The following is a 24,515-nucleotide window of genomic DNA, read 5'->3' as shown; positions in this document are numbered from 1 at the left end:
TAGACATGAACAGTCTCTTTCCCCTGAGGGCTGGGGAGGTTGGAACAAGAGGCCATGAGTTAAGGGTAAGGGGGCAATACTTTAGGAGAAATATTAGAGGTGGTTTTTTCACTCAGCGAGTGCTGGCAGAATGGAATGATCTTCCGAATGAAATAGTTGCATCAGGGTCCCTTCTGTAATTTAAGAGAAGGTTGGATGTGTACATGGAGGTGAGGGGGTTGGAGGGTTATTGGCGGAGAGCAGGAGGTTTGAGCTAGTTGAGTTTTTCTAGTGAACCAGTGTGGACTCGAAAAGCCGACATGGCCTGTTTCCGCTCCATAAATGGTTATATGGATATATATCGCCCCATCCCACTTGTCTCAATAGAGGGTCTCGACCTGAAACATTACCTGTTCCTACTCCGTACCTGACCCAGACTGTTGCTTCTTCTCCCCTCTCCCACCAGGGCTGGTAGAATCTGGAGCATTGCTGTCGAAAATGGAACCGAGGTTAAGAGATCACAGCACATTTCTACTTGTGACCTTCCCCCACCCTCACTGTGGCCCCTCTCCCCCACACATGAAACAAAGGCAAATATTGGAGGCTAATTTACAGTGATTCAATATGACACCCATGACCCATGCTGCCAAACACACCCAATTAACCTACAACCCGGTCTGTTTTGAAGGGTGGGAGGAAACCAGAGCAGACACAGGGAGAACGTACAAACTTCTTACAAAATGCACAGGATTGGAAACCTGGCCCCAATTGTTGGCACTGTAATGGCCCTGCATTAACCGTTACATTAACCAGGCAGCCCCTACACCCATGGATGTAAGAACAATAACGGGTTGTGGGAGTGAGGGAGCAAAGGGCTGGATTTTTGTGGAGTAGGTTTACATGGGTCAGCACAACATTGTGGGCAGAAGGGCCTGCACTGTGCTGTAATGTTCTGTGCTGTAAGGACAACACATTTTTGCAATCCTAGCCGATTCTGAATAGTTATTATTTTATTTTCTCTTCCCTTCTGTCGATATTTTTTATCATCTGTTTTGCCTCGTTGTGACTCGGTACGTTGCGGAACCTGTTGTGAGTTGTTCTTTGTGTCACTGGGCAAGTGTGACAAGGACGACTTTGCCTGCATCTGGACATTGTACCTCAGCATTCAATCTCCTGCAGATACGACATCTGAGTCTAAAATCTTGGACATCAGCAGGGCGTTCGTTTAAACCCCAGGGGAATCGGAAGTTAATCCGGGAACAGGGGACACGGGAGTTGGAATCAGAAAGATTCTCAACTATCGTGTAATCATAGAGCCATAGACCATGACAGCACAGACACAGGCCATTAAGCCCATCTGGTCCATGCTGAACTATTTATTCCGCAGCCTCCCATTGACAAGCACCCGGAACATATCCCTCTCTACCCTCATCGATATACCTGCCCAAATGGTCCGTAAATGTTGAATTGAGCCCTGAGTCACCACTTCACTGGCAGCTCGTTCAACACCCCCACCACTCTCTGTGTGAAGAAGATCCCCCTCATGTTCCCCCTAAACTTTTCCCCTTTCAACATGATCCCATGTTCTCATGTTCTTGTCTCACCCAACCTTAGTGGAAAAAGACTGCTTGAATTTACTCTATCCAATCCCCGCATCATTTTGTACATCTCTATCATTCTTCTAAACCCAGGGAATAAAATTCAAACCTGTTTAACCTTTCCCTGTAACTTAGTTCCTGAAGTCCAGGCAACATCCTAGTAAATCTTCTCTGCCCTGTTTCTATCTTATTGATATTGTTCCTGTAGTTCAGTGACCAAAACTGCAAACGATTCTCCAAATTTGGCCTCACCAATGTCTTATCGAACTTCAACACAACATCCCAACACTTACACACAAAATCTCGATTTCTGAAGGCCAGTGTGCCTAGATCTCTCTTCACAACCATCTTGTTTAATCATTTTCAATGACCCTGATCTTCACCACTACTTCAACTTACACAATGATCGAAAAATTAAGTCGGACAAAGGGTGGATCACTTTGTAAATGGGGGCAGGGGTCCCTGAGGCCCATAGGGTCACATTGGGGCAGTTACCCTTGGCCTAATAACTGATAATCTTACCTTTTTGGACCACTTGAACATATCATCGGACACAGATTCACTGAAGGAATAAAAAGGTGCGAAAGTATTAATCTTCAAACCTGATATCCACCCTGTCTACCAAGAGGGGCAGAATATAAAATGGCAAATAAACATCATGGCTCAGGGGAACTCATCCCATCACCGACTCTCCCCCCGGACACTCTCCCCCATCACTAACTCACCCCCCAGACACTCTCCCCCGTCACCCACTCTCCCCACAGACATGCTCCCCGTCACTCACTCTCCCCACAGACATTCTCCCCATCACTAACTCTCCCCCCAGACACTCGCCCCCATCACTGACTCTCCCCCTGGACACTCTCCCCCGTCATCAACTCTCCCCCAGGACACTCTCCCCCATCACTAACTCACCCCCCAGACACTCTCCCCCGTCACCCACTCTCCCCACAGACATTCTCCCCGTCACTCACTCTCCCCACAGACATTCTCCCCATCACTAGCTCTCCCCCCAGACACTCCCCCCCATCACTGACTCTCCCCCTGGACACTCTCCCCCATCACCGACTCTCCCCCCGGACACTCTCCCCCATCACTAACTCACCCCCCAGACACTCTCCCCCGTCACCCACTCTCCCCACAGACATTCTCCCCATCACTCACTCTCCCCACAGACATTCTCCCCATCACTAACTCTCCCCCCAGACACTCACCCCCATCACTGACTCTCCCCCTGGACACTCTCCCCTGTCACCAACTCTCTCCCCAGACACTCTCCCCCTTCACCAACTCTCTCCACAGACACAGTAACAGGCCCTTCTGGTTCACTCACCCCACGGACACTCTCCCCATCACCAACTCATTCCATGAACACTGTCCCCCATCACCGACTCTCCACACAGACAATTTCCCCTGGCACTCATTCTCTCTATGGACACTCTCTGCCATCACCTACTCTCCCCATGGACACTCTACCCCACAGACATCCTACCCATGGACACGCTCCCTTATCACTGACACCCTCTCCAATGAATCGTGTCCCACACCTTGGATTCGCATGACAAATTCAGCACGAAATTTATAACCTCACTCACCAAGCTGTAATCACACCTTTCAGCCACATGAACAGTGAACAGAATTGAATGGAGATTTATCACAACAGCAGTGAAGTATGAGGCCATTTGGCCCATGCTATCCATGCTAACTTTGGACCCAGTCTTGACCCAGTTCTCCACCAGTCCCGACCCAGTTCTCCACCCTGAGATCCAACTCCGGTTTGAACCAGCTGATGGTTTGAGTGGGCAAGGAGTGGACCAGTGGGAATCGTCACAGCACGAGTGGGTGGGAACTGCAGGTCAAGGCACAAGCTAAAAGGAAGTAGGTGCCTGAATAAAAAGGTGGGGAGGGGGAAGGAGGGAGGAAGAGGAAGGGGGGGGAACACAGGCCGACAGGTAAAAGGTGGAGATGGGTGGGAGGGGAGAAGAGGAAGAAGCTGAGATGGGGGGAGGGTAACTCTCTGAATGGAGAGGGAAGGTGGGGGAGAAGGAGGCAGAGGGAGAGGGAAAAAAAAGTCTCAGGGAAGGGGGTTCATGGAAATTGGAGGACATCTCTGGTTGGAGGGGGCCCAGCTGAAATATTAGGTGTTGTTCCTCCAATTTGTAGGTGGCCTCGGTTTGGCCATGTGTCAGGCCATGGACAGTTATGTCAGTGTTGGAATGGTGCAGGGAATTAAAATGGTTGGCCACTGGGAGGTCCTTGCTGTAGACGGAGAGAAGGTGCTCAGCGAAGCCATGTCCCAGTCTGTGCCCTGTCTCTCCGATGTAGAGGAGACCACAAAGGGAGTACCGGATGCAGCAGATAACCCCTGTAGATTCACAAGAGAAGTGTTGCTTTACTTAGAAGGACTGTTTGGGGCCCCAAATGGTGCTGAGGGAGGAGGTGTGGGGGCAGGTGGAGCATCTCCTGTGTGAACATGGGTAGGTGCCAAGGAAGCGATCGGGTGGGAAGGGAGGAGTGGACTCAGGAGTCATGGAGGGAGTGGATCCTGGGGAAAGTGAAGAGAGGTTTGAATGGGACCTTGGGAAACCAGGCAACTGGGGAGGGGCAGCAGAGATGGCCCAACTTCATTTAAATTTGGACATGCAGCACAGTAACAGGCCCTTCTGGTTCACGAGCCTGTGCCACACAAATACCCCAATTAATCTAAAAATCTTTGTATGTTTTGAAAATTGCGAGAAAACCGGAGCACGCAGGGAAAACCCACGCATGTCACGGAGAGAACGTGCAAACTCCTGACAGACAGTGCCAGATTGGAACCTGGGTCTCTGACGCTGTAACAGCATTGCCCTAATCACTATGTCAACTGTGCCATCCATCTTCTGTTGGATAACCCGATCCCACTTCACCCCCCTGCATCCAGCACCGGCAGTAAAATAGAGATGGGTTAGTGAGCTGATTGGTTCCACCTCCTTCAGAGAGAGATGTGTTTGGTCAGCAAGAGATGAGCTCACCTTTTTTCCGGAAGATGAGAAGGATGATGCCAAGTGTGATCAGGAGAACCAGGAGAACTGGCGCATAAATGAAGGTGGGGTTCAACGAGACTGGGAAAGAGAGCGAGAACAATGTTGGTGCATTGAACGTTGAGTCCTTGCCCCTCAAAGGACGGAGGACAAATGAGACTGCTGCACCCCCCAACACCCACCAGGTTCCATCTGGTCATCTCTCTCTCTCTCCTCTCTCACTTCCCCATCCCATACCTGACCCCCTTCTCCCCTACCTGGTTCCCCCATCACTTCACTAAACCATCCCACTCACTCCTTCTGTTTTCCCCATCACTTACCTCCTCTCCCCCACTTAGTTCTATCTGCCTCACATCCACCCCAACTTGGTTTACTCAGATGCTGTCAGAACTTAAGGAACTGAGTTACAGGAAAAAGTTTAACAGATTAGAACTTTATTCCCTGGAGTGCAGAAGAATGAGGGGGATTTAAAATTCTGAGTGGGATAGACGGAGTAAATGCAAGCAGACTTGTTGCACTGAGGTTGGGGTGAGACAAGACCTGGAGGACATGGGTTAAGGGTGAAAGGGGAATAGTTTAGGGAGAACATCAGGGGGAACATTTTCATAACAAAGAGTAGAGAGAGTGTGGAACGAGCTGCCAACTTGAATTTGACATACAAGAAAACATTGGATGGTTATATGGATAGGAGGGGCCTGCAGGGGTATGGTCTGGGTGCAGGTCAGTGGGAGAGGACAGAATAATAGTTTGGTACAGACTACAAAGGCCAGGGGCTTGTTTCTTAGTGTAAATGTTTTATGTTTTATTGTTCTGTTCCATTCCCTCGACGCGACCTGGTACCACCTGATAATCATCTATTGGCCTCTGTCCCACTCAACTAGTGACCTATCGTGGACTTAAGTAATGACCTATTATGGACACGCAACATCTCCTCAATTGTCAGGTAGGCACAATAGTGCCTGCACTTCAAGAGAAGGCTGAGGCGGGCAAGGCTACCTGCCACCATGATGTCAACCTCCTACAGGAGATCTACTGAGAGCCTTCTGGCCGGCTGCATCACTGTGTGGTACAGTTGCTGTGGAGAAATGGATTGGAGGTGAATCGACAGGACCAGAAGTGTGACAGAGAGGATCTCTAGAGTCTCTCTGCCCACCATTGATGTGATCTACCAGGATCGTTGTCTGAAGAGGGTGTGTAAAATTATTGAGGACCCCTTCCAACCTACACACGGCATCTTTCAGCTGCTCCTGTCGGGGAAGAGATACAGGAGGATCAGAGCCGGCACCACTAGGCTGGGGAACACCTTCTTCCCACTGGCAGTGAGAATGCTGAATGACCAAAGGAACTGCTCACACTGACCATCCAAAACTCTCATATTCATAAAATAATATTTATATCAATAAAGTACTTGTCCCGCATGTGTATTATTTGTCTGTACATGTGTGATGTCTGGTTGTGAGTCTACGAGTTTGAATCGAGGACTGGAGACACTGTTTCATTGGGTTGTACTTGTACAAAGAGATGTCAATAAACTTGACCCTTTCTCTCCCACCTGGTTCCACCTATCACCTACCAGCCCCTGTCCCATCCCCCTCTCCCCTACCCAGTTCCCTGAACACTGACGTACCACACCCCAGGCTTCCCCAACTGGATCCTCTATCATTTACCTGTTTCCTCTCCCACCCCAACCTGGATCTCTCATTATTTAAATGTTCCCCCCCCCTTATCTCGTTGCCCCACTATTTATCCATCCAAACCCCCCTCTCCCCCACCCCTTAGCTAGTTCCCATTCCCATATTTGTCCAACACCTCTCTCCCCCTCCTGGTTCCCCCATCGCTTAACTGTTCCCTTCTTCCCCAGATTCTATCTGTCCAGAATCCACCCTCACTTGGTTTGCAGGAATGTTGCCGGGACTTGAGGAACTGAGGTAAAAGGAAAAGTTAAACAGGATAGGACTTTGTTCCTTGGAGCGTAGAAGAATTAGGGGATATTTAATAGAGGTATTTAAAATTTTGAGGAGTACACACAGAGTAAATGCAAGCAGGATTTTTCCACTGAGGTTGGGGTGAGACAAGAACTGGAAGACGTGGGTTAGGGGAAAAGTTTAGGGAGAACATCAGGAGGAAACTTTTCACAGAGCGAGTAGTGGGAGAGTGGAACGAGCTGCCAAAGTGAACTTGACATACAAAAAACATTTGGACTGTGACATGGATGGGAGGGTTAGCAGGAATATGGTCACTGGGACTAGGCAGAATAAGAGTTTGGAACAGACTGGAAGCGTTGAAGGGCCTGCTTAGAACCATGGAACATTACAGTACAGAAACAAGCCTCTTCGGCCCTTCTATTCTTTGCTGAACCATTTTTGCCTAGTCCCACTAACCTGTACCCAGGTCATATCTCTCCATACCCCTCCCATCCATGCACCTGTCCAAATACTTCTTAAATGTTAAAACTGAGCCCACATTCAGCTGGCAGATCAGTCCACACTCCCATCGCTCTCTGTGTGAAGAACTTGATTAGGGCCAGGGAGCCATTCAGATAATAGATGAGGACATGGAAAAAGAGGGAGAGCTGTTAAAGCAGCCAGTGATGGGGGTGGGGTTGTGGGGGTGGGGGGTGAGTGGGACATGGTGGCCTTATCCGCGGTGGCTGAGGAAGAATTTGCTCCCAGTAAGGGAAGAGTGGAAAGTTTCTTTCATTAAGCTAGTTAATTAACTGAGGAATTGGGTAATAGAGGCAGTTGTTAGGCCAGTCCAGTGTTCCGCCTGCAGGATGTGGGAAGTCAGGGACATCACTTTGTTGCCAATGACGACACCTGCAAGAGGTGCATCCAGCTGCAGCTCCTGATAAACGGAGTTAGGGAACTAGAGCTGCAGCTGGATGAACTTTGGATCATTGGGTCGGCAGAGGCAGTGATGGAGAGGAGTTTGAGGGAGGCAGGAACCCCTAAGAGTCAGGAGGCAGGCAGCTGGGTGACTGTTGGGAAGGGCAAGGGAAGGGGCAGAAGGAGCAGAGAACCCCTGTGGCTGTTCCCATCACCAATCAATCTACTGTTTTGGATACAGTTGGTGGGGAGGAAATTATCTCTGATGCATCTATTTCAATGTGAGGAGTATTGTCGGTAAGGTAGATGAGCTGAGGGAGTGGATGGGCACGTGGGATTATGATGTTATTGCTATGAGTGAGACTTGGTTGCAGGGCTGGCAGTTCCATGTTCTGGAGTTCTGTTCTTTGAGACGGATAGAGGGGGAGGGATGAAAGGGGAAGGTGTGGTGTTGCTAGTCAGGGAAATTATCACAGCTGAGTTTAGACAAGACAGTCCAGAGGGCTCATCTACAGAAGCCTTTTGGGTGGAACTATGAAACGGGAAAGGTGTTAACACATTAATCGGCTTGTATTATGGAGCACCCAATAGTTTGAGAGAATTGGAGGCACAAATCAGTCGGGAGCTGGCAGACCATTGTAAGAAACAAAGTTGTGGTAGTAGGTGATTTTAACTTTCCACATATTGATTGGGACTCCCATACTGTAAAAGGACAGGGTGGCTTGGGAGTTTGTCAAATGTGTACAGGAAAGTTTTCAAAATCAATATGGAGATGAACCGATGAGAGAGGATGCAAAACTTGATCTCCTATTAGAGAACCAGGCAGATCAGTTGGCAGAAGTCTGTGTCAGTGAGAATTTTGGGTCCAGTGACCATAATGTAATTAGATTCAAGTTACTTATGGATAAGGATAGATCTGGTCCTCGAGCTGAGGTTCTACATTGGAGAAAGGCCAATTTTGTGGAAATGAGAAAGGATCTTGGAGGAATCTACTGGAACAAGTTGTTTTCTGGCAAGGATTCATCAAACAAGTGGAAGGCATTCAAGGGCGAGGTTTTGAGGGTGCAAAGTTTGCAGAGTCCTACCAGGATTAAAGGGAAAATTAACAGGCATAGGGAACCTTGGTTTTCAAGGGATATTGGTAATAGGATTCGGAAGAAGAGAGAGTTGTGTAACCTGTTATAGGCAACAAGGAGGAAATGAGGTAGTCGCAGTGTATCGAAAATGTAAGGGAATACTAAAGAATGAAATCAGGAAGGGAAAAATGGTCCCCTGGAGGATCAGAGTGGTCAACGATGTGTGGAGCCTCACTAAATGGGGGAGGAATTAGACAGTTTATTTTTACATCAGTATATCCTCAGGAAACTGGTATTGTGCATATGGATGTAAGGGAAACAAATAGAAGTGACATGAAACGTATGGAGATTGATCGCTGCCTGGCAACGAAGAAAGGTAGACAAATCTCTTGGGGCAGATCTGATATTCACTCGGACCTTGAGAGAGACCAGTGTTGAAATTGCAGGGGCCCTGACTTATTCAACATGTTCATAGCCACCGGAGAGGTGCGAGGGGATTGGAGTGTGGCTCCTGTTATCCCCCTGTTTAAGAAAGGCTCCTGGAGTAAACCAGGTAACTATGGGCCAGTGAGCCTGACGTCAGTAGTAGGTAATTTATTCGGAGTTCTGAGAGATAGGATGTTTAGGTTTAGTCCAGACATGGACTGATTAAGTCCAGTCAGCATGGATTTGTGCATGGTAGCTCATGGTTAACAAATCTTGTTGAAGTTACCAAGAAGGGTGGATGAAGGAAATATTCCACAAGGGAGGTTAGTTCAGAAGGTTAAGACATGAGTGTTAGAGGATATGTTAGAATAATAATGGGTAAACTTGGAGAAGTGAAAAGTGAATGATTGCACAGTGAGACAGAACTTTCTTGAACACAAACACATTACATCCATGTGCACTTAGAATTAGTAGGGGATTAAGTTAGTAGTAATAAGTTAAAGTTTGATTCTGTTTTTATGTTCAAACAAAATTAAAAGCTGCTTTGTCTTGGTGAATTTCTACTACTGCTGGGTTTTGGGGCCCTCTGGGCTCGTAACACTACGTGTGCATAGAGTGGTTGTAAACTGGATTCGAAATTGTCTGTGGGTGAGAAAGCCGAGTGCTCGTGGATCATTGCTTCTCAGACCGGAAGCCTGTGATGAATGGTGTGCCTCAGGAATCTGTGTTGGGACCATTGTCTATATCAATGATCTGGTTGATAACGTGGTAAATTGGATCAGCAAATTTGCCGCTGACTCAAAGGTAGGAGGCATTATGGACAGTGAGGAAGGTTTTCAAAGCTGGAAGAAGGATCTGGACCAGCTGGGAAACTAGGCCAGTAAATGGATTTTTTTAAAAGTTTTTAAAATTTTTCACACTATGAACCATACTGACGAAAATACATACAGACATTTTTCTCTTCAATATATACAGTGTCATTTTCTCCCCTTTGTCCTCCTCCCTTCCCTCCCTCCCTCACCCCCCCTCCCATTTATTCAAAGTTCAATCTATAAGATACATTAAACCCGTTAAACAATGTCGTCACTTAATAAAAAAAACAAGAAATTTTACTGAGTCAGTTCTTTTCGTCTTCTTCTCCTTCTGTCATTTTAGGGGGTGGAGGTCCGCAGTAGGCCCTCTCTGTCGTGTTCCATGTACAGTTCCCAAATTTGTTCGAATACTGTGATGTTATTTCTTAAATTATATGTTATTTTTTCCAATGGAATACATTTATTCATTTCCATGTACCATTGCTGCATTCTCAGGCTCTCTTCTGATTTCCAGGTTGACATAATACATTTTTTTGCTACAGCTAAGGCTATCATAATAAATCTTTTTTGTGCTTCATCCAAATCGAGGCCAAGTTCTTTACTTCTTATATTACTTAGAAGAGTCTAGGAACAAGGATACCTTACTGCAGCTGTACAGGGCCTTGGTGAGACGCCACCTAGAGTATTGTGTGCAGTTTTGGTCACCTTATCTAAGGAAGGATGTTCTTGCAATGGAGGGAGTGCAGAGGCGATTCACCAGGCTGATACCTGGAATGGCAGGAATGACTTAGGAGGAAAGATTGCGCAAATTGGGATTGTACTCCCTGGAGTTTAGGAGATTGAGAGGGGATCTCATAGAGACCTATAAAATTCTGGCAGGACTGGACAGAATGGATGCAGATGGGATGTTTCCAAGGATGGGAAAATCCAGAACCTGGGGCCATGGTTTGAGGATAATAGGCAAACCATTTAGGACCGAGATGAAGAGGAATTTCTTGATCCAGAGGGTGGTGAATCTGTGGAATTCATTGCCACAGAAGGCAGTAGAGGTAGGTTCATTAAATCTATTTAAGAGGGAATTAGATCTATTTCTTCAGTATAAGGGTATTAAAGGTTACGGAGAGAAGGTGGGGACGGGATACTGAACTTTAAGATCAGCCATGATCTCGTTGAATGGCGGAGCAGGCTCGAAGGGTCGAATGACCTACTCCTGCTCCTATCTTCTATGTTTCTATGTTTCTAAGAAAGATCTCTGGATTTTTTGGGATGTTGCTTTTTGTAATTTTATTTAATACCTGATTGAGATCTTCCCAAAACTTTTCCACTTTCTCACATGTCCAAATTGCATGTCCTGTTGTTCCCGTTTCCTTCTTATAAATAAAACATCTGTCAGATACTGTTGGGTCCCATTTATTTAACTTTTGGGGTGTGATGTATAGCCTGTGTAACCAATTATATTGTATCATGCGTAACCTCGTGTTCATTGTATTTCTCATAGTTCCTTTTCATTCTTTATCTTTATGTTTAGATTTTGTTCCCATTTTTGTTTAGGTTTACCATTTGTTTCCTCGTTCTCCTTTTGTTTCAGTTTGATGTACATGTTTGTTATAAATCTTTTAATTATCATTGTGTCTGTAATCACATATTCAAAATTGCTTCCTTCTGGTAACCTCAGCCTGCTTCCCAATTTGTCCTTCAAGTAGGTTTTCGGTTGGTGGTATGCAAACATTGTACCGTGAGTTATTCCATATTTGTCCTTCATTTGTTCAAAAGAATAATTTATTTCCCAAAAAACAATTTTCTATTCTTTTGATCCCTTTTCTCTCCCATTCTCTGAAGGAAAGGTTATCTATTGTGAAAGGGATTAGTTGATTTTGTGTCAATATTAATTTTGGTAGTTGATCATTTATTTTATTCCTTTCTACGTGAATCTTCTTCCAAATGTTGAGCAGATGGTGTAATACTGGTGAATTCCTATGTTGCACCAATTTTTCATCCCACATATATAGTATATGTTCAGGTATCTTCTCCCCTATTTTATCTAGCTCTAATCTGGACCAATCTGGTTTTTCCCTCGTCTGATAAAAATCTGATAGGTATCTCAATTGTGCTGCTCTATAATAATTCTTAAAGTTTGGTAGCTGTAAGCCCCCTTGTTTGTAACATTCTGTTAATTTATCTAGTGCTATCCTCGGTTTCTCCCCTTTCCATAAAATTTCCTTATTATTTTCTTTAGCTCCTTGAAGAATTTCTCTGTTAGGTGAATTGGTAATGATTGAAATAAGTATTGTATCCTTAACCATATAACCATATAACCACTTACAGCACAGAACAGGCCAGTTCGGCACTACTAGTCCATGCCGTAACAAATCCCCACCCTCCTAGTCCCACTGACCAGCACCCGGTCCATACCCCTCTAGTCCCCTCCTATCCATGTAACAATCCAGTCTTTCCTTAAATGTAACCAATGATCCCGCCTCGACCACGTCTGCCAGAAGCTCATTCCACATCCCCACCACCCTCTGTGTCAAGAAATTTCCCCTCATGTTCCCCTTATAATTTTCCCCCTTCAATCTTCAACCATGTCCTCTAGTTTGAATCTCCCCCTTTCTTAATTGAAAAAGCCTATCCACATTTACTCTGTCTGTCCCTTTTAAAATCTTAAGCACCTCTATCAAGTCCCCTCTCAATCTTCTACGCTCCAGAGAAAAAAGCCCCAGTCTGCACAACCTTTCCCTGTAACTCAGACCCTGAAATCCTGTCAACATTCTCGTGAACCTGCTCTGCACTCTCTCTATTTTGTTTATATCTTTCCTATAATTTGGTGACCAAAACTGTACACAGTACTCCAAATTTGGCCTCACCAATGCCTTGTACAATTTCATCATAACCTCCCTACTCTTGAATTCAATACTCCGATTTATGAAGGCCAACATTCCAAATGCCTTCTTCACCACACCATCTACCTGAGTATCAGCCTTGAGGGTACTATTTACCATAACTCCTAAATCCCTTTGTTGCTTTGCACTCCTCAATTGTCTACCATTTAATGCATATGACCTATTTAAATTTGCCTTTCCAAAATGCAGCACCTCACATTTATCTGTATTAAATTCCATCAGCCATTTCTCAGCCCACACCTCCAGCCTTCCATTTCTTTTTTCATTTTTTTTAATTTTTTTTATTTTTCACACCATAAATCACATTAGCCATGATATACACTTTTTCTTTTTCACACATATACAGTGACTTTTTCTCCCCCCCCTCCCTCCTCCCAAGCCATCCCCCCACCCCCCCCCCCCCTCCCATCCATTTTAGGTATACAATTTAGGTTGCATTAAACCAGTCAGACAATGTTGTCATTCAACAAAAATACACCGGAAATTCTACTGAGTCCATTCTTTTCTTTCATTCTCCTTCCATCAACTTAGGTAATGTTTGTCCCCGGTAGGTTTTCGCTATTGTATTTAATGTAAGGCTCCCATATTTGTTCGAATATTTCAATATTATTTCTTAAACTATATGTTATTTTTTCTAATGGAATACATTTATTCATTTCTATATACCATTGTTGTATTTTCAAATTATCTTCCAATTTCCAGGTTGACATAATACATTTTTTTGCTACGGCTAGGGCTATCTTAACAAATCTTTTTTGTGCATCCTCCAAATCAATTCCAAATTCTTTGTTTTTTATGTTACTTAGGAGAAAGATCTCTGGATTCTTTGGTATATTGTTTTCTGTTATTTTATTTAATATCTGATTGAGATCTTCCCAAAATTTTTCTACTCTCTCACATGTCCAGATTGCATGATTTGTTGTTCCCATTTCTTTTTTACATCGAAAACATCTATCAGATACTGTTGGGTCCCATTTATTTAACTTTTGAGGTGTAATGTATAGTCTGTGTAACCAATTATATTGTATCATACGTAGCCTCGTATTTATTGTATTTCTCATCGTTCCAGAACATAATAACTCCCATGTTTCCTTTTTTATCTTTATATTTAAATCTTGTTCCCATTTTTGTTTAGTTTTACCATTTGTTTCCTCATTCTCCTTTTCTTGCAGTTTAATATACATATTTGTTATAAATCTTTTGATTAACATTGTATCTGTAATCACATATTCAAGGTTACTTCCTTCTGGTAAACTCAAATTGCTTCCTAATTTATCCTTCAAGTAGGATCTCAGTTGGTAATATGCCAGCGCTGTATCTCCAGTTATATTGTACTTATCTCTCATTTGTTCAAAGGATAAGAATCTACTTCCTGAAAAACAATTTTCTATTCTTTTAATCCCTTTTTTTTCCCATTCTCTAAAGGAAAGGTTATCTATTGTAAAAGGGAGTAGCTTATTTTGCGTCAATATTAGTTTTGGTAATTGATAATTTGTTTTATTTCTTTCTACATGAATCTTCTTCCAAATATTGAGGAGATGATGTAATACTGGAGAAGTTCTATGTTGTACCAATTTTTTATCCCATTTATATAATATGTGTTCAGGTATCTTTTCCCCTATTTTATCTAATTCTAATCTTGTCCAGTCTGGTTTTTCCCTTGTTTGATAAAAATCTGATAGGTATCTTAATTGTGCGGCTCTATAATAATTTTTAAAGTTTGGCAATTGTAAGCCTCCTTGTTTATACCATTCTGTTAATTTATCTAGTGCTATCCTCGGTTTCCCCCCTCTCCATAAAAATTTCCTTATTATTTTGTTTAACTCTTTGAAGAATTTTTCTGTCAGTTGTATTGGCAATGCCTGAAATAAGTATAATATCCTTGGAAAAATGTTCATTTTAATACAGTTTATCCTTCCTATCAGTGTTAGTGGTAGATCTTTCCAATGCTCTAAATCGTCCTGTAATTTTTTCATTAGTGGATTATAATTGAGTTTATATAATTGGCCTAGATTTTTGTTTATTTGTACACCTAGGTATCTTATTGCCTGCATTTGCCATCTGAATGGAGATTCCTTCTTAAATTTTGAGAAATCCGCATTATTCATAGGCATTGCTTCACTTTTATTTACGTTTATCTTGTAACCCGACACTTCTCCATATTCCTTCAATTTCTTATATAATTCTTTTATTGATAGTTCTGGTTCTGTTAAGTACACTATAACATCATCCGCAAATAGACTGATTTTATATTCCCTGTCTTTTATTTTTATTCCTTTTATATTATTATCTATTCTTATCAATTCTGCTAGTGGTTCTATAGCTAGCGCAAACAATAAAGGTGATAGTGGGCATCCCTGCCGCGTTGACCTGCTTAAGTTAAATTGCTTTGATACATGTCCATTTACTGTCATTTTCGCTAACGGTCCCTTATATAATGATTTAATCCAATTAATATACTTCTCCGGTAAACTGAATTTTTGCAATACTTTGAACAAATAATTCCATTCTACTCTGTCGAAGGCATTCTCTGCGTCTAAAGCAACTGCTACTGTAGGTGCTTTATTCCCTTCTACTGCATGAATTAAGTTAATAAATTTACAAATATTGTCTGTTGTGCGTCTTTTTTTGATAAATCCAGTTTGGTCTAAATTTACCATTTTCGGTACCTGTTCTGCTAATCTGTTTGCTAATAGTTTAGCTATTATCTTATAATCTGTGTTTAGCAGAGATATTGGTCTATATGACGCTGGTGAGAGTGGATCTTTCCCTTGTTTTAGTATTACTGTAATTATTGCTGTTTTACATGAATCTGGTAAGCTTTGTGTTTCATCAATCTGGTTGATTACATCCAGGAGGGGCGGAATTAATAAGTCTTTAAATGTTTTGTAGAATTCTATTGGAAATCCATCCTCTCCTGGTGTCTTATTATTTGGTAATTTTTTTATTATCTCTTGTATTTCTACTGTTCCAAATGGTTCTGTTAATTTATTTTGTTCCTCTATTTGTAGTTTTGGTAGTTCAATTTTAGTCAAAAATTCATCTATTTTCCCTTCATTTTCAGTTCGGTATAATTGTTCATAGAATTCTCTAAAGTTTTCCTTAATTTCTTTTGGATTATATGTAATTTGTTTGTCTTTTTTCCTTGATGCCAATACCATTTTCTTAGCTTGTTCTGTCTTAAGCTGCCATGCTAGGATTTTGTGCGTTTTTTCCCCTAGTTCATAATATTTCTGTTTTGTCTTCATTAAATTCTTCTCTACCTTATATGTTTGTAATGTTTCATATTTTATTTTTTTATCCGCCAATTCTCTTCTTTTAGTTGTATCTTCCTTCATTGCTAATTTTTTTTCTATGTTTACTATTTCCCTTTCCAACTGCTCTGTTTCCTGATTATAGTCCTTCTTCATCTTGGTTACATAACTTATTATTTGCCCTCTAATGAATGCTTTCATTGCATCCCATAGTATAAACTTATCTTCCACTGATTCTGTATTTACTTCAAAATACATTTTTAATTGTTTTTCAATAAATTCTCTAAAATCCTGTCTTTTAAGTAGCATGGGGTTTTATCTCCATCTATACATTCTTGGAGCTGGCTCTGTTGCCCATTCAGAGCCAGCTCTTCAGCGCTTGACGTCCTGCTTTGCGGAAACTGCCAAAATGTTTGGCCTGGAAGTCAGCCTGAAGAAAACTGAGGTCCTCCATCAGCCAGCTCCCCACCATGACTACCAGCCCCCCCACATCTCCATCGGGCACACAAAACTCAAAACGGTCAACCAGTTTACCTATCTCGGCTGCACCATTTCATCAGATGCAAGGATCGACAATGAGATAGACAACAGACTCGCCAAGGCAAATAGCGCCTTTGGAAGACTACACAAAAGAGTCTGGAAAAACAACCAACTGAAAAACCTCACAAAGATAAGCGTATACAGAGCCGTTGTCATACCCACACTCCTGTTCGGCTCCGAATCATGGGTCCTCTACCGGCACCACCTACGGCTCCTTGAACGCTTCCACCAGCGTTGTCTCCGCTCCATCCTCAACATCCATTGGAGCGCTCACACCCCTAACGTCGTGGTACTCGAGATGGCAGAGGTCAACAGCATCGAGTCCACGCTGCTGAAGATCCAGCTGCGCTGGATGGGTCACGTCTCCAGAATGGAGGACCATCGCCTTCCCAAGATCGTATTATATGGCGAGCTCTCCACTGGCCACCGTGACAGAGGTGCACCAAAGAAAAGGTACAAGGACTGCCTAAAGAAATCTCTTGGTGCCTGCCACATTGACCACCGCCAGTGGGCTGATAACGCCTCAAACCGTGCATCTTGGCGCCTCACAGTTTGGCGGGCAGCAGCCTCCTTTGAAGAAGACCGCAGAGCCCACCTCACTGACAAAAGGCAAAGGAGGAAAAACCCAACACCCAACCCCAACCAACCAATTTTCCCTTGCAACCGCTGCAATCGTGTCTGCCTGTCCCGCATCGGACTGGTCAGCCACAAACGAGCCTGCAGCTGACGTGGACTTTTTACCCCCTCCATAAATCTTCGTCCGCGAAGCCAAGCCAAAGAAGATACATTCTTGGAGGGAAGTCCTCTAGCTTTACTGTCAATATTAAGGGCGAATGGTCCGATAGTATTCTCGCTTTATATTCTGTTTTTTTTATTCTATCCTGCATACTTGCTGATAACAAAAATAGGTCTATTCTTGAGTATGTTTTATGTCTAGCCGAGTAATATGAATATTCCTTTTCTTTTGGGTTTTGTTTCCTCCATATATCCAAAAGTTTCATTTCTTGCTTTGATTTAATTATAAATTTGGTTACTTTGTTCTTTCTGTTAATTTTTTCCCCTTTTTATCCATATTTGAATCCAAATTCAGGTTGAAATCCCCTCCTATTAGTATGTTCCCTTGCGTATTAGCTACCTTCAAAAAGATATCTTGCATAAACTTTTGATCTTCTTCGTTAGGTGAATATACTTTAAGTAGATTCCAAAACTCCGAATATATCTGACATTTTATCATAACATATCTCCCTGCTGGATCTATTATTTCCTCTTCTATTTTAAATGGCACATTTTTACTAATTAATATAGCCACTCCTCTTGCTTTTGAATTATACGATGCTGCTGTTACATGTCCTACCCAATCTCTCTTTAATTTCTTGTGCTCCAATTCAGTTAAATGTGTTTCTTGGACAAATGCTATATCAATTTTTTCCTTTTTCAGTAAATTTAGTAGTTTCTTCCTTTTAATTTGGTTATGTATACCATTAATATTTAAAGTCATATAGTTCAGCGTAGCCATTTTATACTTTGTTTATCTTCTCTTTCCGTTTTTCCATCATTACCTTTCCTCCTTTTCCATTTCTGTTTTCTTATTTTCAACTCTTTATAAGACAACATTCCTACAACATCAAACATTTTCCTTATTCTCCTATTTATATCTTCTTTCTCCCCAATCTCCCCTTCCCCTCCTGAGTTGTCCTTTATCCCTTGTCGGAAAACCACATCTCCCCTCTCCATTTGGGTTTGCGAATCCACTCGCAAGCGTCAACTGATTTTGCAGTTACCGCTATTTCCCCCCACCCAGCCCCCCCAGAAAAGATTTCACTTTTCATATGTCACAAAGGTCACTCTTTTAATTCCCTCCTTATTCTCTCTATTTCATTACCTTCCCTTATTAATTCTTGTCTCTACTATCTATATTTTCCTCTAATTACAGATACAATCACGTATGCACATTGTCTCTATTCACTCTTATGCCTCTTTACCCGCATACATATCAATCGTGATTATTTTTACTCTCATTACCCGTCTTCATCCCTCAGTCTATTTTTGTAATTGTTCTGCAAATTTTCGTGCTTCTTCTGGATCCGAGAATAGTCTGTTTTGTTGTCCTGGAATAAATATTTTCAATACCGCTGGATGCTTTAGTATAAATTTATACCCTTTCTTCCATAAAATCGCCTTTGCTGTATTGAACTCCTTTCTCTTCTTCAGGAGTTCAAAACTTATATCTGGATAAATGAAGATTTTTTGCCCTTTATACTCCAGTGGTTTGTTGCCCTCTCTTACTTTTTCCATTGTCTTCTCCAGTACCTCTTCTCTTGTAGTATATCTTAGGAATTTTACTAAAATAGAGCTTGGTTTTTGTTGTGGTTGTGGTTTAGAGGCCAATGCTCTATGTGCCCTTTCTATTTCCATTTCTTGCTGTAGTTCTGGACATCCTAGGGTCTTAGGGATCCAATCTTTTATAAACTCCCTCATATTCTTGCCTTCTTCATCTTCCTTAAGGCCCACTATCTTTATGTTATTTCTTCTGTTATAATTTTCCATTATATCTATTTTCTGCGCTAACAGTTCTTGTGTCTCTATAACTTTTTTATTAGATTCCTCTAATTTCTTTTTTAAGTCCTCTACCTCCATTTCTACTGCTGCTTCCCGCTCTTCCATCTTGTCCATTTTCTTTCCCATTTCTGTTAAGGTCATATCTATTTTATTCATTTTCTCTTCTGTGTTGTTTATTCTTCTTCTTAAATCATTAAATTCCTGTGTTTGCCATTCTTTAAATGACTCCATGTATCCTTTAATAAGAGAAAGTATATCCTTTATCTTGCCTTTCTCTTCTTCTTCTACTTCACTGTACTCTTTCTCTTCTTCTTCCTCTTCCTCCAGCCTTCCTAAATCACCTTTTAATCTACGATAATCTACCTCACTGTCCACAACACCACCAATCTTTGTGTCATCCGCAAACTTGCTAATCCAATTTTCTACCCCTACATCCAGATCGTTAATATATATAACAAATAATAGTGGACCCAGGACCGATTCCTGAGGAACTCCACTAGTCACTGGCCTCCAATTGGACAAACAATTTTCTACCACTACTTTCCTTGGGAAGATGTTCATTTTAATACAGTTTATCCTTCCTATCAGTGTTAGTGGTAAGTCTTTCCAATGTTCTAAGTCGTCTTATAATTTCTTCATTAACGGCTGATAATTTAGTTTGTATTGATGGCCGAGATTTTTATTTAGTTGTGTACCTAGGTATCGAAGTGCTTGTGTTTGCCATCTAAATGGTGATTCTTCCTTAAACTTTGTGAAATCCGCATTATTCATTGGCATTGCTTCACTTTTATTTGCGTTGATCTTGTACCCCGATACTTCTCCATATTCCTTCAATTTCTTATGTAATTCTTTTATTGATATTTCTGGTTCTGTTAAGTATATTATAACGTCATCTGCAAATAGACTGATTTTATATTCCTTCTCTTTTATTTTTATCCCTTTTATTTTATTTTCTGTTCTTATCAGTTCTGCCAGTGGTTCTGTAGCTAACACGAACAGTGAGGGAGATAGTGGACAACCCTGCCTTGTTGATCTGCTTAATTTAAATTGGTTTGATATATATCCATTTATTGTCACTTTCGCCAATGGTCCCTTATATAATGCTTTAATCCAATTATTCTATTTCTCTGTTAGGTTGAATTTTTGTAGTATTTTGAATAAATAATTCCATTCTACTCTGTCAAAGGCTTTCTCTGCGTCTAAAGCAACCACTACTGTTGGAGTTTTGTTTCCTTGTACTGCATGGATTAAGTTAATGAATTTACAGATATTGTCCATTGTTCGTCTTTTTTTAATAAATCCAGTTTGGTCTAGTTTTACTATTTTTGGTACATAGTCGGCCAATCTGTTTGATAATAGTTTAGCTATTATCTTATAATCTGTGTTAAGTAGAGATACTGGTTTATACGATGCTGGTGTTAGTGGATCTTTCCTCATCTTTGGTATTACTGTAATTATTGCTGTTTTGCATGGATCTGGTATGTTTTATGTTCATTACTTCCAGGAGAGGAGGAATTAATAAGTCTTTAAAATTTTTAATAGAATTCTATTGGGAGTCCATCCTCCCCCATTGTTTTATTGTTTGGTCGTTTTTTTAATATCTCCTGTATTTCTTCTATTTCAAATGGTTTTATTAATTTATTTTGCTCCTCTGTTTGTAATTTCGGTAGTTCAAGTTTAGTTAGAAATTCATCTATTTTGTCTTCTTTCCCTTCGTTTTCAGTTTGATATAGTTGTTCGTAGAATTCCCTGAAGTTTTCATTAATCTCCGTTGGATTATATGTAATTTGTTTGTCCTTTTTCCTTGATGCCAATACCATTCTTTTAGTTTGTCCGGTCTTAAGCTGCCACGCTAGAATTTTGTGCGTTTTTTCTCCTAGCTCATAATATTTCTGTTTTGTCTTCATTATATTCTTCTCCATCTTATATGTTTGTAGTGTTTCATATTTTATTTTCTTGTCTGTTGATTCTCTTCTTTTAGTTGTGTCTTCCTTCATTGCTAATTCTTTTTCTATATTTGTTATTTCCCTTTCCAACTGCTCTGTTTCCCGATTGTAGTCCTTCTTCATCTTAGTTACATAACTTATTATCTGTCCTCTGATGAACGCTTTCATTGCATCCCATGGTATAAACTTATCTTTCACTGATTCCGTATTTATTTCAAAGTACATTTTAATTTGTCACTCAATGAATTCTCTAAAATCCTGTCTTTTAAGTAGTGTGGAGTTTAATCTCCATCTATACATTCTTGGTGGAATGTCCTCCAGCTCTATTGCCAATAACACGGGTGAGTGATCTGATAACAATCTAGCTTAATATTCCATTTACTTAACTCTTCCTTGAATGTGGGCTGATAACAGGAATAGGTCTATCCTTGAGTATGTTTTATATCTATCCAAATAATATGAGTATTCTTTCTCCTTTGGGTGTTGTTTCCTCCATATATCCAAAAGTTGCATTTCCTGCATCGATTTAATTATAAATTTGGTTACTTTGTTCTTTCTGTTAGTCTTTTTTCCAGTTTTTTCCATGTTTGAGTCCAAATTAAGGTTAAAATCCCCTCCTATTAGTATGTTCCCTTGCGTATCTGCGATCTTCAAAAAGATATCTTGCATAAATTTCTGATCTTTTTCATTAGGTGTGTATACATTGAGTAAATTCCAAAATTCTGAATTTATCTGACACTTTATCATTACATATCTCCCTGCTGGATCTATTATTTCCTCCTCTATTTTGATTGGTACATTTTTATTAATTAATATAGCTCCTCCTCTGGCTTTTGAATTATATGATGCTGCCGTTACGTGCCCTACCCAATCTCTCTTTAATTGCATTGTGTTCCACTTCAGTTGGATGCGTGTCCTGCACGAATGCTATACCAATTTTTTCTTTCTTCAGTAAATTTAACAGCTTCTTCCTTTTGATTTGGTTATGTATTCCATTAATATTTAAAGTCATATAGTTCAACGTGGCCATTTCAAACTTTGTTTATCTTTCCTTTCCATTTCCTCATCACCACCTTCCCTTCTTATCCATTTCTGTTTTTTTTTTGAACACATTGTAAGACAACATTTCTAAAACATAAAATATTTCCACAATTCCCCTATCTAAAATTCCTTTAACCCCAATAGTCCCTCCCCTCTCTGAGTTGCCCTTTGTCCCTTGTCGGGCAACCACATCTCCCCTCTCCATTTGGATTTGCGAACCCGCTCGCAAGCGTCAACTGATTTCACAGTGACTGTTATTCTTCCCCACCCAGCCCCCCCAGAAAAGATTTTAATCTTCATATATAACAAAGGTCACTCTCTTAATTCCCTCCTTACTTCATTTCTTCCCTTTCTTTCCCTTCTTAGTTCTTACTTATACTTTATTCTTCTTTTTTATATATAGTTTGTTGTCACTTTTGTTCTTGTTACATCTCTTTATCTCTCCGTCTGTTTTGTAGTTGTTCTGCAAATTTTCCTGCTTCATCCAGATCTGAGAATAGTCTGTTTTGTTGCCCTGGAATAACTATTTTAAGTACCGCTGGGTACTTTAGCATAAATTTATATCCTTTTTTCCATAGGATCACTTTTGCTGTATTAAACTCCTTTCTCTTCTTCAGGAGTTCAAAACTTATATCTGGATAGAAAAAAAATTTTTTGACCTTTGTATTCCAGTGGCTTTTTGTCTTCTCTTATTTTCCTCATTGCTTTCTCCAATATATTTTCTCTTGTTGTATATCTTAGGAATTTTACTAGAATGGATCTTGGTTTTTGTTGTGGTTGTATTTTCGGGGCTAATGTTCTATGTGACCTTTCTATTTCCATTTCTTCCTGTAATTCTGGTCTTCCTAGGACCCTGGGGATCCAATCTTTTATAAATTCTCTCATATTCTTGCCTTCTACATCTTCCTTAAGGCCCACTATCTTTATATTATTTCTTCTATTTTCTTCTTCTTTCTTTGGCTTGGCTTCGCGGACGAAGATTTATGGAGGGGGTAAAAAGTCCACGTCAGCTGCAGGCTCGTTTGTGGCTGACAAGTCCGATGCGGGAATTTTCCATTATATCTATCTTCTGAGCTAACAGCTCCTGTGTCTCTTTAACTTTTTTATCAGATTCTTCTAATTTTTTTTAAAAAGTCATCTATTTCCATTTCTACGGCTGTTTCTCGTTCTTCCACCTTGTCCACTCTTTTTCCTCTATCTGTCATGACCATCTCTAATCTATTCACTTTTTCTTCTGTACTTTTTATTCTTCTTTTTATTTCACTGAATTCTTGTGACTGCCATTCTTTTACTGATTCCATATATTCTTTAAAAAAAATATATCCATGTACTTGCCCTTCCCTTCATCTTCCATTTCTCTGTGTTCTTCCTCTTCTTCTTCTGAGTCCACTCCAGGATCTGTGCCCTTTACCTCTGTCTCTTCTGGTTTTCTTGTTGGGTTGTTTGTTTTATTTTGTTGGGTATTTTTGGTCTTCTCATTTTTATTAGAAGTGTCTTGGTGTTGGTCTTCTTCCTCTGGATTGGGCATCTGATGTTTCTTTGATTTCCTATTTTTATTCTCTTCCTTCTTGTTCCCGTTATTTTCTATGTTTTCCTGTTGAGAGTCTTGCTGTTGTGTTGTACTTGTCTGTTTCAGCTGTGGAGATTTAATCCTCAGCAGGTCCCCCCTCCCGTCGGTTTCGTATTTGTCTTGTGCCTCGCGCATGCGCGGTTGCACACTATTGTTTGGCTCCGTGAGCCATCATTTTAGTCCTGTGTTCGGGGTTTCCACTGACCTCAGGGAGCGGGCTTCTCTCTCCATGGCGGGCCTTCACCTTTCTCTTCTGACATCTTTCCTTCTTCTTTTCTTCCCGTTGTTTTTGGTTTTTGGTTTTTCTTTCTTTCATTTTCTCCACACTTCTATTTTTAATTTGTTCTGGTTTCTGTGTTTGTGGCTTTGCTTTTTCTTTATTTTTTTTAACTTTTCTGGAGAGGGCTGGTATTTTCTTACCAGTCACGACTCCATCTCATGACTTCCTCCGGCCAGTAAATGGATGATGGAGTATAATGCAGACAAGTGTGAGGTGTTGAATTTTGGAAGAGCAAATCCAGAAAAGACCTTCACTGTAAATGATCAGGCACTGAGCAGTGTGGAGGAGGAAAGGGACCTGGGAATACAGGTACATTGTTCCCTGAAGGGGGTGTCACATGTGGACAGGTTGTAAAGGAAGCTTTTGGCATCTGGCCTTTATAAATCTAAGTATTGAGGATAAGAGTTGGGATGTTACGTTGAAGTTATTTAAGACATTGGTGAGGCCAAATTTGGAATATTGTGTGCAGTTCTGGTTGCCTAGCAACAGGAAGGCTATCAATAAGATTGAAAGTGCAGAAAAGATTTACTAGGATGTTGCTGAGTCTTCAGGAGTTGAGTTACAGGGAAAGATTAAACAGGTTCGAAATTTATTCCTTGGAATGAAAAAGAATAAGGGGAGATTTAATCGAGGTTTACAAAATTGAAGGGTATATTCCAAGTAAATGGGAGAAGGCTCTTTCCACTTAG

At 41.2% G+C, this 24,515-nt stretch overlaps 1 protein-coding gene across 3 annotated transcripts in view; it reads right to left on the bottom strand.

The window, feature by feature from the left end:
• Positions 1 to 24,515, bottom strand: part of LOC138765638 (uncharacterized) — a 67,989-nt gene that overhangs the window by 17,783 nt on the left and 25,691 nt on the right. For 2 of the 3 annotated variants that reach the window (XM_069883561.1, XM_069883563.1), the window contains 3 exons: positions 4,589 to 4,678; positions 2,100 to 2,139; positions 407 to 468 (listed from right to left, as the gene is read on the bottom strand). In XM_069883561.1, coding sequence (XP_069739662.1) covers positions 407 to 468; positions 2,100 to 2,139; positions 4,589 to 4,678 — 192 coding nt within the window. The remainder of the gene's footprint in view (positions 1 to 406; positions 469 to 2,099; positions 2,140 to 4,588; positions 4,679 to 24,515) is intronic. The other variant, XM_069883562.1, reaches the window with a different exon arrangement.

Source organism: Narcine bancroftii, chromosome 1, assembly GCF_036971445.1.
Source record: "Narcine bancroftii isolate sNarBan1 chromosome 1, sNarBan1.hap1, whole genome shotgun sequence".
In the NCBI taxonomy this organism is placed as follows: Eukaryota; Metazoa; Chordata; class Chondrichthyes; order Torpediniformes; family Narcinidae; genus Narcine; species Narcine bancroftii.
The sequence above is the reverse complement of the archived record's forward strand: the minus strand, read 5'-3'. Positions and strand labels throughout refer to the sequence as shown.